The following is a 16,160-nucleotide window of genomic DNA, read 5'->3' as shown; positions in this document are numbered from 1 at the left end:
ATAATAATAATAATTCATTGTATTAAAGTTGAAGAAAAAAATTGAAGAAGAAAAACATCCATGAATCCTCTTCAAAACAAAACTATAGATACTATAATAATAATAATATTAATAATAGTTTTTGCACTTTTAACTAATTAGTTTATAACTTGCTTGTACTTACTTTTGTTATTGTTTTCTCTTTTTTTTTCGCGGCATTTAATTTTTTATGTTTAATTTCAATTTGAATTGCATTTTATTTAAATTTGTTGCTGACATAATATTCATTTTTTTGCAATATTTTGCTTCAGTCTTTAGTCAGTAAAAGAAAAAAGACTTCTCTAGCATCTACCTGCTACTACTAGTAAGCTTAGTGTTCCCTTAATTAATTGTAGTTATGTAGTTATATTATTCATTTTACATATTCTCTTAAGTTTCTCTAAGTTAAACAGACAAGAAGGAACAAATTTCAAATAAAACTAACAAAAAAAACAAAACAAAAAAAAAGAACATTAAAACAATCCAAGCATGATGTTTACTTAATGAATTGTGTAGAAAATAAAAGTAGAATGTAGTGATATTTAAAATTTCTGTTGTGCGTGCTATGCAGATTAACAAACAACGTATCCAAAAATTATAAATTGCGTAGTTTCTCTATAATGCTGAACCATACATATGTACATCTCACATCCACCCTTTAACCACGTACTTAATAATACCATAATTTTATCGCAATCAATATATACGAAGTCGTTCGTCTAACCGTAATTGTATTAATTTACAATAGTTTCTTTACCTTGTTCTCTCTTGCTAAAAAAACTATGAGATAAATTGCCTATAATTTTACCGCATATACAATATACTATTTACACTTCAGTTCACTCCACCTCACATCATTCACCGTATAGTGGGCATGTTCAATTTTCAACACACTTTACTTTATGTGTGTATGTAACTAATTTATTATAGTTTAACAAGAACTACAAAAAAATATTTTCAAAAATTTATTATTGCAACTTAAACGGGTTCAATGCCTGGCATCGTCGTTTTGCGCGGCCATGTGCATCAATGCTAAAGAGATTTTGCATATTTTGTACATTTAAAAATAGTTTCTTTCGTGAAATAATTTCCTCTTTTTCTTTTTTTCTTTTCTCTTAAGAAACAACCCGAAAAAAACTACTCTATTGCAATACATTTTTGCTGATCTCGTTTTTCGGAATTATCTCCTCTTTTTTATTTTTTTTTCCTTATTCAAGATTCAAACGAATAGTATTGTGCCAGTTCGCGAACGTTAAAGTCGCAAAATTCGAATTTTTGAAAAAATAATCGATGAAATCATTAAATATTTATAAAAGAAAAATTTAGTTAGTCACCTATAGTTTTGTAAGATGTGATCATCGTTGAAAAGTGGAATAAAAGGAAAACTTAAAATATTTTCCATGAAAAATAATTGACGAAATCGTTAAATATTTATGGGCGAACATTTAAATTACAAGTAGTTCTATGAAACGTAAAATATATTATTATGATAAAATCATAAAAAATCAGTTATTCAAAATAATATTTCAATCTTTTAGCTTAAAAAAGAAAAAGATAGTCAAACATAGTTAATGCATAGGATCTATTTTTATTTTTTATTTTTTTCATTTTGAATTCAGCAAAGTAGTTATATTTTTCATATTTTCGAGAGCAAAGAACACAATCAGCTTTCGATTGCCACATTGTAATCTAAACATTGTAATCTAAAGAAAGCTATATTCGTAATGAGCGTATGGCCTCATATTCGGTCTCATCTCGATCCGAATCGCTCTGCCTTTCTCAAGCGATGACGTCACCATATAGGATCATTAAAGCCGTTATTAATTTCGATTGTTAAAATCATTCTGAGGTGTTTGTGCAAATAATCAAACCTTTTGCTAACAAGCTAGACTACAATAATCTCTTTACCATAGCCAAATGCATTTTCCTAGCCCACCTTAGATTATACTGACCCTTCAAAATATGTTTCTTGTAACGTCTCTCTTTGTGCCGGCCAAATATTTGCCGAATATCCTTTACCAAAAATTACCGAACCCTTGAGAGGGTGCTTGACTGTTTCAAAAAAAAAATATGATTGCCAGAACTTGCTTTTCCGTCCGAGCGCACATGGTTTTTGATACGTGGATTCTGCTTATGAGTAATTGACCGCAGTATTCTGCTAACTTATTATTTTGGACCGATGAATGAGAAATCAATAGATTTTTCTTACATTCTTTACAGCATAGGAAGCATAAGTGAAACTCTTCCTAATAAGTGCGCGTAACGTAATCAGCATAGGATTTACCTGGAAAATAGAAAACGGAAACTTGAAATCTATAAGAGAGTCTTCATAAGTACTATGTAATTTAATCAGTCGATTTACCTCAAAAGTGGAAAACAAAAGTAAAACTTCATACACATATTTAGATGAAAGGTTTTTATATACATATATATATATATATATATGACACTTAATCGGCACCGATTTACCTGAAAAAAAGAAAACGGAAAATTTCTTTCTGTCTTTATGGACATATCAAGCCTATCTCCAATCACCCACCCTCGCTAAAAGCAAAAATTATATATATATAGCAATTTATTTGACAGAAAGTTTCTATGGCCATCTAAAAGCCCAATGCCCGCATAAAAAGGAAACTATAATCCACATCCAATCTATGCCAGTAGTCGAATTGAAAACTAATAGAGATACTTCCCAATGTCATCATCTCTGAATGCTTTGAGTAAAAGTACTTTTCTTTCTTGATCGAAATTAACAAAAGATTATGCAATTTTGTATATGGTCTGTCGGTTGCAAATTTACGCCACAAAACGAATATAATTTTTTCTTTGTTTTTTACTTTTTTGGCTTTCTTAGCTGTCGCGCGCGAATAACGTCTATCTTCAGTCATAATCCTAGTGTGTACACCCAAAACATATATATACAATTTCAATTTTCTCTCGTAATCTTTGCAACAAAGAGAATTTTAGTGGCTAAGATATTGCTCTACTACCGAGGATAATAAGAAGACCAAGCTTGTAAATAATCTCTAGATATTACAACGTGTAGTAGATCGAAGGTTTGCAAAAGCATGAGCAGACAATGCAAAAAGAGAGGTCTTTCTCTCTTTCTGGTTTCTGTCGATAATATTCTTTTAAAAAGAGCAATTTGGTCAGCTGTAAGGATTTATTATTTAATTAATATAATTTCTTTAAATAACATTTGGCTGATTAATAATATAAAGTGCCGATTTGACTTTAGCTGATCTCTGCCGTACGTTGCTTTGCCTCCGATATCGATTTATAGTAATTAATAAAGAAAAGCAAACAATGAGTTCACGAATGATGTCATCGGCAATCAATAAGCCGTTCGTATCGTAGTATTACAGCATAGAATTGCTTATATGACATTAATATACTTTATGAGAGAGACAATCAAGAAGATTTTAGCAGGAGAAGTTAAGATATGTAGGGAATCGAAGACAGATTAAAAAACAGAGGTCAGTCTCATCATCTTTCATTAATCCAGGGTTCATGCGATTCATAGTTTACATACGCTCCGAATTTTTCGTTTAAAGTGAATAACCTCGCCCCCTAAGCTTATTTTTAATATAGTTTGCATATTATTGATTAAAAAAGTTGCAATTTTGATTATATTTGAAGCCATCTTCAACCTTTTAGATATTGTGGTGTTCACGGAAGCATTTTTACGATATATATAGGATATTAGGTGCAAAATTCCTATTAAGATTAATATGAGTTTACTAATGCGAAATTCGGAATCTAGGTACCCTTGTTTTCTCATCTGAGTTCTGCTTGCTAAGAAAAAAAATTAACTCATGAACCTAACCTAACTTAACTAACTGATGAAATCTCAAAATTTATTCATTAGCAACGACTAATTTTAGAAATGATCCTTACCAGTTCACAAGCACGAAAAAACTAAATATTTCTACGTACCTTAACTATCTAAAAGTAAAAGTTCAGAATAAAAACGGTCTATTGCCAACTTTGCGAACGAGTGTGGTGACGGATAGAATTCTATAATCCTTCCAACACGAGTTTCACCTCCTTCCATATGCATTTACAATTATTTTCTACCAATCCTAGTCATAGTAAGTTGATGTCCACAATATTTTATTTCTTTTCTACTATTGATGGGTTAACAAAATAACGTGTTTGCTTAATGTGTGAAGTATTTCCGAAAGAGATTTTTAAAAAAAATGAAACATGTTTATTTAAACTATCCCGTTGTCTTAACGTTCAGTTAGTTACTAATAAGTAAGAAAAGTTATTGAAAAATTATTATGTTTAATATTTTATATATATATAAAAATATCTTATTGAATTCTTTTAACACATTTAAGTGAGTATATACGTACGCTTTAGGTATAAAAGTCGATGGTTCGGTTCAAGTTTTCTGCCTGCGTATTATTTTTTCTTTACATGCATTTCTTCATATACATTCTATCCAATTTTGGGTCTTTTTGTAATTTGTTCTTCTTTCCCACTTAAAATGATGAATGCTGGAGCTTGGATTGAGACTCTTTTTAGAAACTTTCTTATCCACTCATTTACCCTATCCGTTAAATCTGTTTCTCTTAACTTCAAACTTTAATTTTCCCTTAAAACAACTACGAATTTTTCATGCTTTCAAAATTTCCAAAATCTTTAATATTTGTATATAAGAGATCTATAGTTATATAATAGTATATAGTACCTACAACAACTTAGAACACCAATTACTAAGAAGTAATTGCCTGTAAATATTTGCATGCTTTTCTTCAATACTTTCATATATCAATTCTGTTTGCCTTGAATGTTCATATATTTCAAAAGAGAAATTTAGAATAAAATTTTTTTCTTCAACATATCTTTTTATAATTATATGTCGTGGCTTTCAATTTAATGTACATACCTAAATCTAAATATATGCAAATATATTTATTTCCAAAAATCTTGTGGTTTCATATAAAATGTTCCTTTTCTTATTCCTATCTATGAAAATATTGTTAAAAAACTTTTAATTAATTTCTTGAATATATATAAACTGCCACCTGTTCCAATCCCCCATTAATGAATATAGGAATTAATAAATCAAGAAGTTGATGAATTACTGCAATCGCTAACGACGGTCGAAGGAGCCATAGCCTATTTACCGCAAGACAGTTTAGATGGTATGCTGCAGGGTTTAAAGGTAAGTAATGTTAAAAAAAAAAAAATAATAAAAAAGTTGTTTCTAACCAGTTATGAAAGCAAAAATTATGCCTATATAATACACATTGTTTGTCTTACCTAACAAAGAAACAATAGAAAAAACCACAACATCCACAAAGAATTTCTTTAGCAAAAAGTGTTTAATTTTATTTGTTTATTAAAAACAAAAATCCGCCACTAAATCATAAAACATCTTCAAAACACCACATAGTTGTACACCTCCGATTATTCGATTTTTCTTAGAAATGTCGTGCGGAGTAGGCGTGTTAGTTCGTCTTTGCAAAAAGAATTTGAATTTTTTTATTATATATGTATATACAGTTCATATATATTTCAATATGAAATTAAAACTTGAATTTCTTGCAATCATTACACACACAGTTGATCCAAGAAAATCTAGAATATCAAGGAAAGGAGGCACAAAGATTAAAATCAATTAGTCAAACTCTACCTACCGATCCACCTACGGAACGTTTATTACGCGAGATTATCGACCGTATCGAATTATTGTTAAGACGTACGCAGCAAGGCATTACCATGATAGCGGTAAGTATTTTTTTTTTTTTAATCTTAGCACGTTTTTATAATTGCTGTTCTTCATTTAAACATATAGGGCGCTGTCCATGCTCAAAAGAAACGTAAGCAAGAACTTGAAGAATATCAGATGCATTTAACGCAGATTGAATCTTGGATTCAAGCTGTGGCCGAAGAACTTAAAAGCTTAGAAATAACGGAAGAAGGTTCAAACGACGAACATATACTACGTGGGCAGGTAGAGAGAAGTCAAAATTTGCTACGTACCCTTAAGGAAAGACAGCAATCGTTGGAGGACTTGGTAGATAAAACTAAGCCATTGTTAACACATGAAGATGTAGCTTCACTTGCCAACAATTTAATTGAACAACTGCAATATGTGATAACTATATTACGTGAACAAATTACAATAGCAACAAAAAAAATTTACACAATTGAAACAATTATTGTGGATTTAAAAAAAGCTAAACAAGAAGATGAGCTGCGTAAACGTATTCAAACTGAATCACTAATTATGCCAACTCAGGCATCGGTTGAATCAAATGCCAGCACAGTCGATTCGAGTTCCATGCCCGAAGAGGAAATTGAACCTGTTAATTATGCAGCGGTAGAAACTCAAACTTCTCTCAGCTTAGACAAACAGCAATCGCCTGCTGAAGCTTATACAGTTGAGGCCCAAACTAGTTTTCCTTTGATAGAATCAAAGCCACCAAATGTAGAGACGGCTGACATCGCTATGCAAACTCAGAAAGAGCGTAAGCCTACAGAAAATATTACAGTGACTCAAATTGTGCAGCAAGGTGAAGAAACGATTAAAATTGAAGCAGCGCCTAATGCAGACATGTGTGATCAACCACCAAATGTTGAAATTGAAGCAAGATATCATAGGAAACCTCAGGGAGATATAGATCGCACGACAGAACTCGTCCTTAAGAATGTACCGCAAGTGTTCGAAACGACATTTGTAGAACCTGACGAAACCACAACTGAAGTTGTCGTGGGGCCAGATGGTACTAAACATATTATCTTAAAGAAGGTTACACGCACTCGTCAGCGAATCGTACAACAACAACACTTGAGTTCTTTTCCTACCATTTCTCATGTTGACTCTAAGGTGTTACCCGAGACGATCAATCTTGAAAGTGTTCAGCCAGCAGCACTTCCTGGCGGTACATTGCCCGAAGAAGTGATCGTGGAAGAATTTGAGGGCGCCCCTACAATGGAAGAATATGAAGAATATCATAGTCCGAATGTTCTGGTTCATGGTGTTCCATTGCACGAAGGTGATGTTGCATACGTGGATTCTCGTAATTTGCAGCACATGCAGATCGTACCAACCGAAGAAGTAACCCACGGTAGTATACGAGCAGTTGTACAACAAGTTACGCGAAAAGTCATACGTAAAACTCGGAAAATTATTAAAAGGGTTGTAATTATTGATGGCAAAGAACACGTTACTGAAGAAATACTGGAGGAGCCTGAAGAAGTTGAAGTAACCGAAGAAGAAATTGCTCCTCATGTCAATGTGAACATTGTGCGAACTATAAATGGTCGGATTGTAAGCCAAGACGAATTCGATCGCATTTCCACAGAGCCAGGCGTAACCATCCAGGAATTGCCAATAGATGTTATGCAGCCAGATGCTCAACAACAAACGCCTCAACAGGTATTTGATATTGATTCTTCTAAGTTTATTACCACAACAATTACAACAACACAGCAAACACAACAGCCAACTACCACAAAAACAGCAACAGTAATAGAAACTACAGAAAGTCCAACTAAAGCACCCGTAGAATTTGTTGACATGCCGGCACGTAAAGTAGTTGTTGAGCAAGTTATTGACACCGTAGACAACAATACGCCTGATGATGCTGTCGTCTCTACTTCTATTAATACTGTTACAGTTACGAAAATAAACCAACAAGCGCAGCAGAAGGGCGAACAATCAGTGACTGAAAATATTAAGGGTATATGGCCGATTCAACAACCTGTACAAACAACAGATGTAGTGACACCAATGATTGAACATGCTAAGGATATTTGCTCTGTTCAGCAACATCTGGAATCCATAGATACAGTACAACCATTGACTGAAGGTATTAAGGATATATGGTCGCTGCAACAACCTCTACAACCCACAGATATAGAACAAACAATGGCTGAAGATATTAAGGATATATGGTCGATTCAAGAACCTCTACAACCCACAAATATAGACCAAGCAATGGTTGAAGGTGTTAAGAATATTTGCTCTGTTCAGCAACATATGGAGCCCACAGATACAGTACAACCATTGAGTGAAGTTATTAACGATATATGGTCGATTCAACAACCTTTACAGCCCACAGATATAGAACAAGCAATGACTGAAGATATTAAGGACTTATGGTCGATTCAACAACCTTTACAACCCACAAATATAGAACAAACAATGTTTGAAGATATTACCAATATATGGCCGATTCAACAACATCTACAATCCACAGATACAGAACAACCAATGATTCAAGATATTAGGGATATTTGGCCTATTCAACATCACCTACAACCCACAGATATAGAATTTAATTTGTCTACTGAACCAGCGATTGAGCCGTTAACACCCACCGGAGAAGCAACTGCCAACATATGGCCTTTAAATTTAGATACTGGTCATCCCGTATGTTTAGAAAGTTATCAGTACGATAGAAAGATTTCACCAGAAATTCAAGAGAAATCCTTTACACAATCTCCTCTTTCGAAAAAACTTCCCGAATTTACAGATTTACAAGAACACGCAAACCTTGAAGATACTAAGGGAATAATGTCACAAGAGGAAAGCACACCTTTAACGCCAGTTGGTAAAGTCAGCATTACTATCGTGAAAGCTTTTGTGGAGCCCTTGCAACCAGAAACGACGCAACGTACAGAACCCTACGTTCAACCTGAGAGAAGTAAAACGCCAGAAGTAGTAGTGGAAGAAGAACCGGCCGAAAGTCAAATGGAAATCGCCGTGGTAGAGCGAGAAGATATAGAGGAAATAAAAGAACTTGAATACATTGAAGCAAAAAAACTTGAAAAATGTGCCGACCCTAGTTCAAATAATATATTAATGCAAGCATTGCCAAGTGACGAAGCGAAATTTGAGAAAATAAAAGATTCCAAGCAGACACTGCTAGAATTCTTAGAGAAGGAGAAATATATAAAAATTCCACACACTGCTAAGGAGTATAGCACTGACATAACTCCGACTCAAGAGGAGAGCGCAATACAACAAAGCGTAAATTTCGAAACACCCGCGCGACCATTTAAAGGAGATCATGACGATAGATATGAAAAAGATGATCAAACCAAAATATCTGAAATTAAAGAACCTCCCCTTGATACGCCTAGCATATCAGCTCCTGTAGTTTCTGCGAAAACTCAAAAACCGAGTGAACAAATTAGCATAACTATTGTAAAATCACGTGTGAAATCTCTAACATCTGAAAGTCAGAACGAAAATATTGTGGAAATTATGGATGGACAGGAGTTCCCACAGCAATCTGCTCCGCAGGCTGCAGAAACCCCGAAATTGTTGAAAACTTCAAACGAAGAGTTGGTGCAATATATGGCCGCAGAAAAGTACGCGAAACCTACAATTGCAGATGAAGAAAAGCTAACAATTATCGATCGAACAATAACTTCAACAATAGAAGAGCCTCTTGAAGAAGTTGAAATTAAAAAATCTGTCGAAGAACATCCCTTGACTCTTAGATCATTGAACGATTTGAAGCAAACAACTTCTGAGCCAGTGGAAATAGAACCGACAAAACCTTTTATAAAATCGGTAATTGAAACTGTAGAAGCAGCTGGGCCATCAAAAAAAGTGGAAAAAGGGCGAAAACTGGAAAAGGCTAAAATTCAACAAGAAGCTCCGAGTCCAGATAAAATTGTTGAGATAAAGAAGAGTGTTCCACAAACACCAGAGAGAACCACTGTGAAAATCGGTAATTTTGTGGTCGAAACTTCGGAACCTGAAATAACCGCCATTGTTTCCGAAATCGTGGAGTCGTCAGGTAAAGAATCTAATTTGATTTTAGAAACTCCAACGCCACATGAAGGTGCGGAAGACAGCACTAGGAAGATAACCGCGTTAACTGACGCCGGAATTCCAGAAGCCTTGGCGCCTGGGGATAATCAAAGTGTTTCGGAAGGTGACCAATCGAGTGTTCCCACAGATGCCTTCAGTATCAGTGAACAATCAGTACCAACGGGTACTTTACAGGACACTTCTGTTATTGAAAATACATTTTTGATCGTACAACCCAAAAAAGAGATTCCTCACGATATTAAAGCAACAACGCAACTATTCATAGCTGGTGAAGCAGTGGCCTCCCCCGTCAGCATTATTGCTCCCTCGATTGAAGGCAATGGCGCTAGTGTTCTTAAAATGGTTATGTCTGAGCAACCAAGACCCAATGATATGAACAAAGTTACTATGACTATTGTGGAAACGAGTGCAATTGTGCCAGAAATACCTGAGACTCAAGAGAATATTAAACGAAGTCGAAAGAAGAAGAAAAGAAAAGATCCTACGTCCACATCTTCTACAGAGGAATCTTTGAAAGAAGAGTATGCTAAGGATTTTGAAATTCAACCTGAAGAAAAAACGACGAGCGGAGATTTAAAAGAAGAAAAATACATTGACGTTGAGGAAACAATGCCGGTAACTTCGCCATCTGAAATTGAATCGCCGCATGAAACTGGTTACGAACCAGAGGAGAAAACGGCTGATGACGTCCATGATATAAAGGAAGGCAAAAAGAAACGTCGTAAAAAGAAGAAACAAATTGAAAAGGTTCAACCTGATGATGAGACTATTCCGTCTGTGTCGCCTGAGTATTCAGATGTTTCTAAGCCGTCATCACAAAGCATTGATTCTGAAGATAAACTGCATGAAGAAATGATAGTCGAGATAAGTGCTGAAAGTGTGGCCTCTAGCATTACCATTGATAGACCTGTAAAAATAATTGAGGAGGGTGTCATTTCTCCACAGATATTAGAAACGTCAAAGCCAACGCATAAAGAAGTTGTCATTCCAGTTGAAATCGTAGAACTTTCGTTTGTGCGCGATGAACAACAGCAAACTACGCCTCGCGAAAAACTTATTCAAAAGGATGAGGTGCCAGAAATTACTGAATCTGAAAAGACTTTCAAAGAAGTGCAAACCGAGTCTTTACAGTCTGTACCCGACATTGAGCTAGAAGACAGATCTTTACAAACTACTCCTGAAATTTTACCGGAAATTAAGGAAACAGAATCGCAAACTACGCCTGTAACACTAAGTGACACACTAATTCAAACTGAGGCGTTAGAAGTACATTTACCTCTCGACTATCAAAGAGACACGGTTGAGCAGTCTAGCGAAGGAGTTCAAACGGACGACTTTGTGGCTGCAATCTTACCTGAAATAAAAAATACATACAGTCAAACTAATGTGACATCAACGGTGGAAAAAGAATTGCAAACAAGCCCAAAGGAGTCCCCGCGTGGACCTGATGCTTCCATCAAGGACATTGTTGATCCTTTAGTAAAGGAATTCATTGCAGATGTTACCATAGAATTACCCCCCCAAGATGTCGAAACCAGAGAAAGTGCCACTTTAACTGAAGAATCACTTTCTCTCGTATTTGAACCAAAGATTGAAAAATTGCATACCGAAGATGATAAACCGAAGGAACAGCGTGATCAGCAAACATCGACGGTTGAATTTGTTTTTGGGTCTCATAGAGACACACAAACATCACCTAGGGAGGAAACTGTGGTTCCCTCATTGGAGCAAACAATTTCTCTCGAACCTACTTCAATGGAGGAATCTTCAATCACTATTTCAGAACCCTACAATTTTGAAGTGCAGACAACAATTATTATACCGGCCGATTCTGATACGTCTGAAACTCTACCTAAAGTCTATGAACATACCGAAATGGTAGAAATACCAACATTAGGCAAAAAATATAAAACGAAATCTGAATTTGTCGAACAAATTCTACCTGAATTGAACGTGCATGTAGAATTCGATGAAGAAAGAGAATCTGAACCAAAGGTTTCAGTACATCCAATAAAAGGCGAAACTTTTACACTTGCCGAAGTTCCGCAATTGGTTGAGTTACAGATCGCTAAAACAATAATTGGTGATGAGATTGCTGATTTGCCCGTGCAAATTCGACAACCTGGTAAAACCAGTCTAACCACAACACAAAGTTCGAAATCACGTTCAAGACCAACTTCGACTGTTACAATTGAAGAAGTTACTTCACCGATAGAGGAAGTGGTGGTACCAATAACACCTGGACCTGATGAAGAAATCACGCCAACAAATGAGCAAAGTATTTGGATGAATAGTGCGGCAATTCGTTTACCCAAAGAGCGAACTGATAAAGAGTCATCTCGAGATTTGATAACGTCGGAAAAACTTATCCGATCAATTCCAGATCAACAACAGAATATAATAACCATTCAGCAACCAAATAATTGGCATCAAACACAAAAGACAATCGGCGAACGTGTCAAACAACTTAAGGAATCTGAAACACATCAAACTCCTTTGAGCAATATTATGCATTTAGTTACACTGTCGCAACAAATCAAGGAAGCTCCTACGGAGCAGAGAATAAGAGTTGTCAATGAAAAGCTTGAGGAATTAGATAAAGCTGTAAGAGGTGGTAATGGGGCTGCTGTCCAAGCAGTGGTCGTAACTGTCATAGAAGAAATATCAACTTGGCTGGAAACTATTGAATATCGTGTTTACCTTATAAGACAGCAAGCAAGCGAAGGTCCCTCAGAAAGAAAATTGCAACATTACGCCGAACTTAACGAAGAACTCACAACAATTGACCATAATGTAATGCAATTGGAGGAACAATTTGGCAAATCGAAATTTGTTGAGCCCGAAATCCAGCAATGCTTGGTAACGCTAAAAACGCATATCGATGCCGTTGGCGAAAAAACACATGATAATCAGGTTCAAGATGTAAAGGATTTGGAAAAATGGAATCATTTTATTGTGTTGGTACATCAAATAGTAACTTTGCTGGACGACTTACAGGAACGTTACGAAATTATAGTAAGTCAAGATGGATCCTTACAAAGCAAACTAAAAGCTTTCGACGAGTTAGAATCGGAAAATAACGGAGCTTTGGCAGAAATCTCGCAACTTGTTATGGATGCCCGATCGTTCCAACGTGATTTCCCTAGCAAAAAGATACCGCAAGATATTTATAATGCTCACGAAGTATGCCTAAATCTCAATAACAATGTGATGGCGGAAAGGGATCGTTTACTGCAACTTCAGGCGCTGGCCGACGAGTATGAACAAACTTTGCAAGAATTCACGAATATAACTGTCCTAGCTGATAAACTGGTCGACAGTCCAATAATTACGAACAGTTTAGAGCAATTAAACAATGAAGTACAAAAACATCGCAAATTCTTTGTTAATCTAAGTCACTGCCGCGCCATGTTAGAGTCACTAGAAGAAAATATTGACAGTGAGACAAGGGAAAAACATTCGACTTTGCATAAAGATCTTTACAATCGTGCCACGGTGTTGTTGGACAAAGCGTCTGAGCGGTCATCTAAACTAGTGCAAGCTGCCTCTAGATGGACTGTTCTAGAAAAGGGTATGAAAGATGAATTGCAATGGTTACAGGTTGCTCAACAACGTGTGCCTGACTTGTCAGCAGTAACATCTGCTGATTATGAGCAATACACGATACTGTATCAGTCACTAAGCCAAGATATATCTCAACATTATGTAAAAATGACGCAACTTTCGAATATCGCCAACAAATTACAAGATTTAATACAAGCTCCCAATCTAGTCGAAGAAACCAACGAAGCTTTAATTGTTTTGCTAAAATTACGCGAAGAAGTTGCCGTATATTTGCATCGCTTGCTGCTCTTTAAAGATATTTGGACTCAATATGTCGCTCAGACTGACAAAATGGAAATATTTGTACGTCAGAGTGAAAAAGAACTTAAAAATATACAAATCCCCGAATATCCACTAGAGCAGCCAATTGAGCATATGCGTCAGTTTTGGGAAATAAAAGCGCAATTTGAGATGCACAATAACATACGTACCGAAGCAGGTCAAAGTTTTGAAAAGTCGTTGCAAATAATACCCTTAGCGGATGAAATGCTACAAAGGCAATTTCATGCTCAACTAGAGGATCGTTGCAATGCAGTGGCCGACAGTATTGAAAGTATACAAAACCAAATTATGAGCACTTTGGCCTCAGAGGATGTAGCACCCGAGGACAAACTAAAGTTAGTTGAACGTGAATTGCAAGAAATCTATTTAACCATGACCAATATGAAAGGAGTGATTAAAAATGAAGAAGAACTTTGCTTATACATCGAACGTATCCAGGTGTTGAACACAAGAGTGGGCTTCATTGGTAATGAATTAGGCCGTATAGGCTTGCAGGAGCCCGCTTTTGAACCGGAAAAAGTAGGAGAATTATTCGCTTTATCCCATAAAATTACGACACAAATCGCCGATGAACTTGAAAGTGCTTCCGTCCTCAGACAACAATTGCAGAGTATACATGAAGGTACTTCGAATCTGCGTAAGCGTCAAGCAAAATTATCGGTAATATTGGACGAATGTGAAGGTGCAGAAAAGCTAAGCAACGAAGCAATTGAAAAGGCTTTGCAAGATTGCCAAGGCGTTGCTGAAGAATTAATAACTGTTTGGCAAGAGATAATGCGCTTACGGCAAATGCTACATACTCTACCCATGCACTTAAAAATGTCTCTATCACCGGTGAAATTAGAACGTGACATCTCTCAATTACAAGACGATCATGCGTTCCTAGAGAGTAAATGTACCAATATAACGACAATACTACGCAATCGTTTGACCATGTGGCTACGCTATGAACGTCAGCTAGAAATGGTGCATAATTCAGTTCAGGAAACAGATTTTATGATGGAATTGCTTAAAGTACATGGCCAAATTGATTATGAACGATTACGAAAGGCTACTGAACGTTTGGAGGTAAGTGAAACGAATTAAATAAAATTTCAAAATTATTGAATTTACTTATGGTATGCACGTATCTCTTCTCCGACCTATGGCAATAATCAGTTCATATAATACCTCATTGCCTAAAATACGTTTCCATTCTGACATTACGTGACAATACTGTTGACAGGTCCATATGATTTCTGCTCTCTGAAAGAAGTGTATCAAAATTGTATAACATTCCGAGCATTGATTTACAAGTTTCAAGTCTTCTGTTATAATACCAGTAGCAGAAATTCAAAAATGCAGAAAATTTTCTAAAGTTTCAATTAAACGTGTTTAGAATGTTTTATGCTCCAGTTGTGTGTATGTATGTATGTGTGTGTGTGTGTGTGTGTGTGTGTGTATGAGAGAGAGAGAGAGAAAGCAAGAGAGAAACGACGAGGCCATAAAACATTTATGATAAGTAAAAAGCCGGCCAATGAAATGTTTAGTTAGTTACTTGAGTTAGTTAGCACATTTGAAACCCTATAAGTAGCCAATGGCCAACACTACACGTAAATAAAGTAATTGTTAGTCAGTCAGTCGCTTATATACTCATGCTCCCCGTACTCCAACGAAAGCATTGCAGATATTATCAAACCGTATTACATTTCACTTACTTTGATATTTGGAATGTACGCCGGGTGCTGAAGGGGTTTCTGAGATTTGGCCGCATACACAGCACAGCGCAGCGCATTACCGCAATTCATGTGTTGTGCGAAAATGTGCGGAAATTACATCCATCATCAACAGTAAAGTGAAGAAATGAGAAAATGAGTGTGCGTGCGATAAGTAGGTTTTTATGTAAGAGAAGTATAAGAGTTTATTTTGTATTGGATTAGTAGAGGTCTGCTTTAGTAAATGCAAAGCTTTCGAACAAATCGGACGTTATACTTTTTAATCGTTCAATTCTATTAAAACAAAAAAAAGCGAAACATTTGTTTAAAAAAAATCTTCTCTATATCTCCCCTTTTTTAATGAAAACTAGGGCCTCGCTGATGACTTACAAAATCGCGAGTCTTTGCTAGACGATTTGCAATCATCCGCGAAGCCATTAATCGAAACATGTGATCTTAATATTGTTGAACAAATCGAATCTGCGGTTCAAGAGGCTGTATTAGCTTGGAATGATACAACGGACAACTTACAGAATTTATGTACACGCTATCAGCGTGCTGTGGAATTATGGCATAAATATCGCAACGCCTCTGATCAAGTGAAAAACTTCATTGAACAACAAATGGATACGGCAAAGTCCTTGAAACAGCAACCCTTGGATTCTATGCAACATGCCAAGGTAAGCTTTAGTGAAACAAAAAAGAAAGTTGTATTTTACAAAAAATGAAAGAAAAGTTTCGCCAACCGTTTGCGGGTGCAA

The 16,160-nt window shown here is 35.8% G+C and overlaps 1 protein-coding gene across 17 annotated transcripts in view; it reads left to right on the top strand.

The window, feature by feature from the left end:
* LOC119634163 (nesprin-1) overlaps window positions 1-16,160 on the top strand; it is a 161,356-nt gene that overhangs the window by 135,290 nt on the left and 9,906 nt on the right. For 16 of the 17 annotated variants that reach the window (XM_038028159.1, XM_038028154.1, XM_038028153.1 and 13 more), the window contains 4 exons: window positions 5,081-5,191; window positions 5,593-5,757; window positions 5,825-14,773; window positions 15,771-16,079. In XM_038028159.1, coding sequence (XP_037884087.1) covers window positions 5,081-5,191; window positions 5,593-5,757; window positions 5,825-14,773; window positions 15,771-16,079 — 9,534 coding nt within the window. The remainder of the gene's footprint in view (window positions 1-5,080; window positions 5,192-5,592; window positions 5,758-5,824; window positions 14,774-15,770; window positions 16,080-16,160) is intronic. The other variant, XM_038028148.1, reaches the window with a different exon arrangement.

This window comes from Glossina fuscipes, unplaced genomic scaffold (genome assembly GCF_014805625.2).
Source record: "Glossina fuscipes isolate IAEA_lab_2018 unplaced genomic scaffold, Yale_Gfus_2 2, whole genome shotgun sequence".
In the NCBI taxonomy this organism is placed as follows: Eukaryota; Metazoa; Arthropoda; class Insecta; order Diptera; family Glossinidae; genus Glossina; species Glossina fuscipes.
The sequence above is the reverse complement of the archived record's forward strand: the minus strand, read 5'-3'. Positions and strand labels throughout refer to the sequence as shown.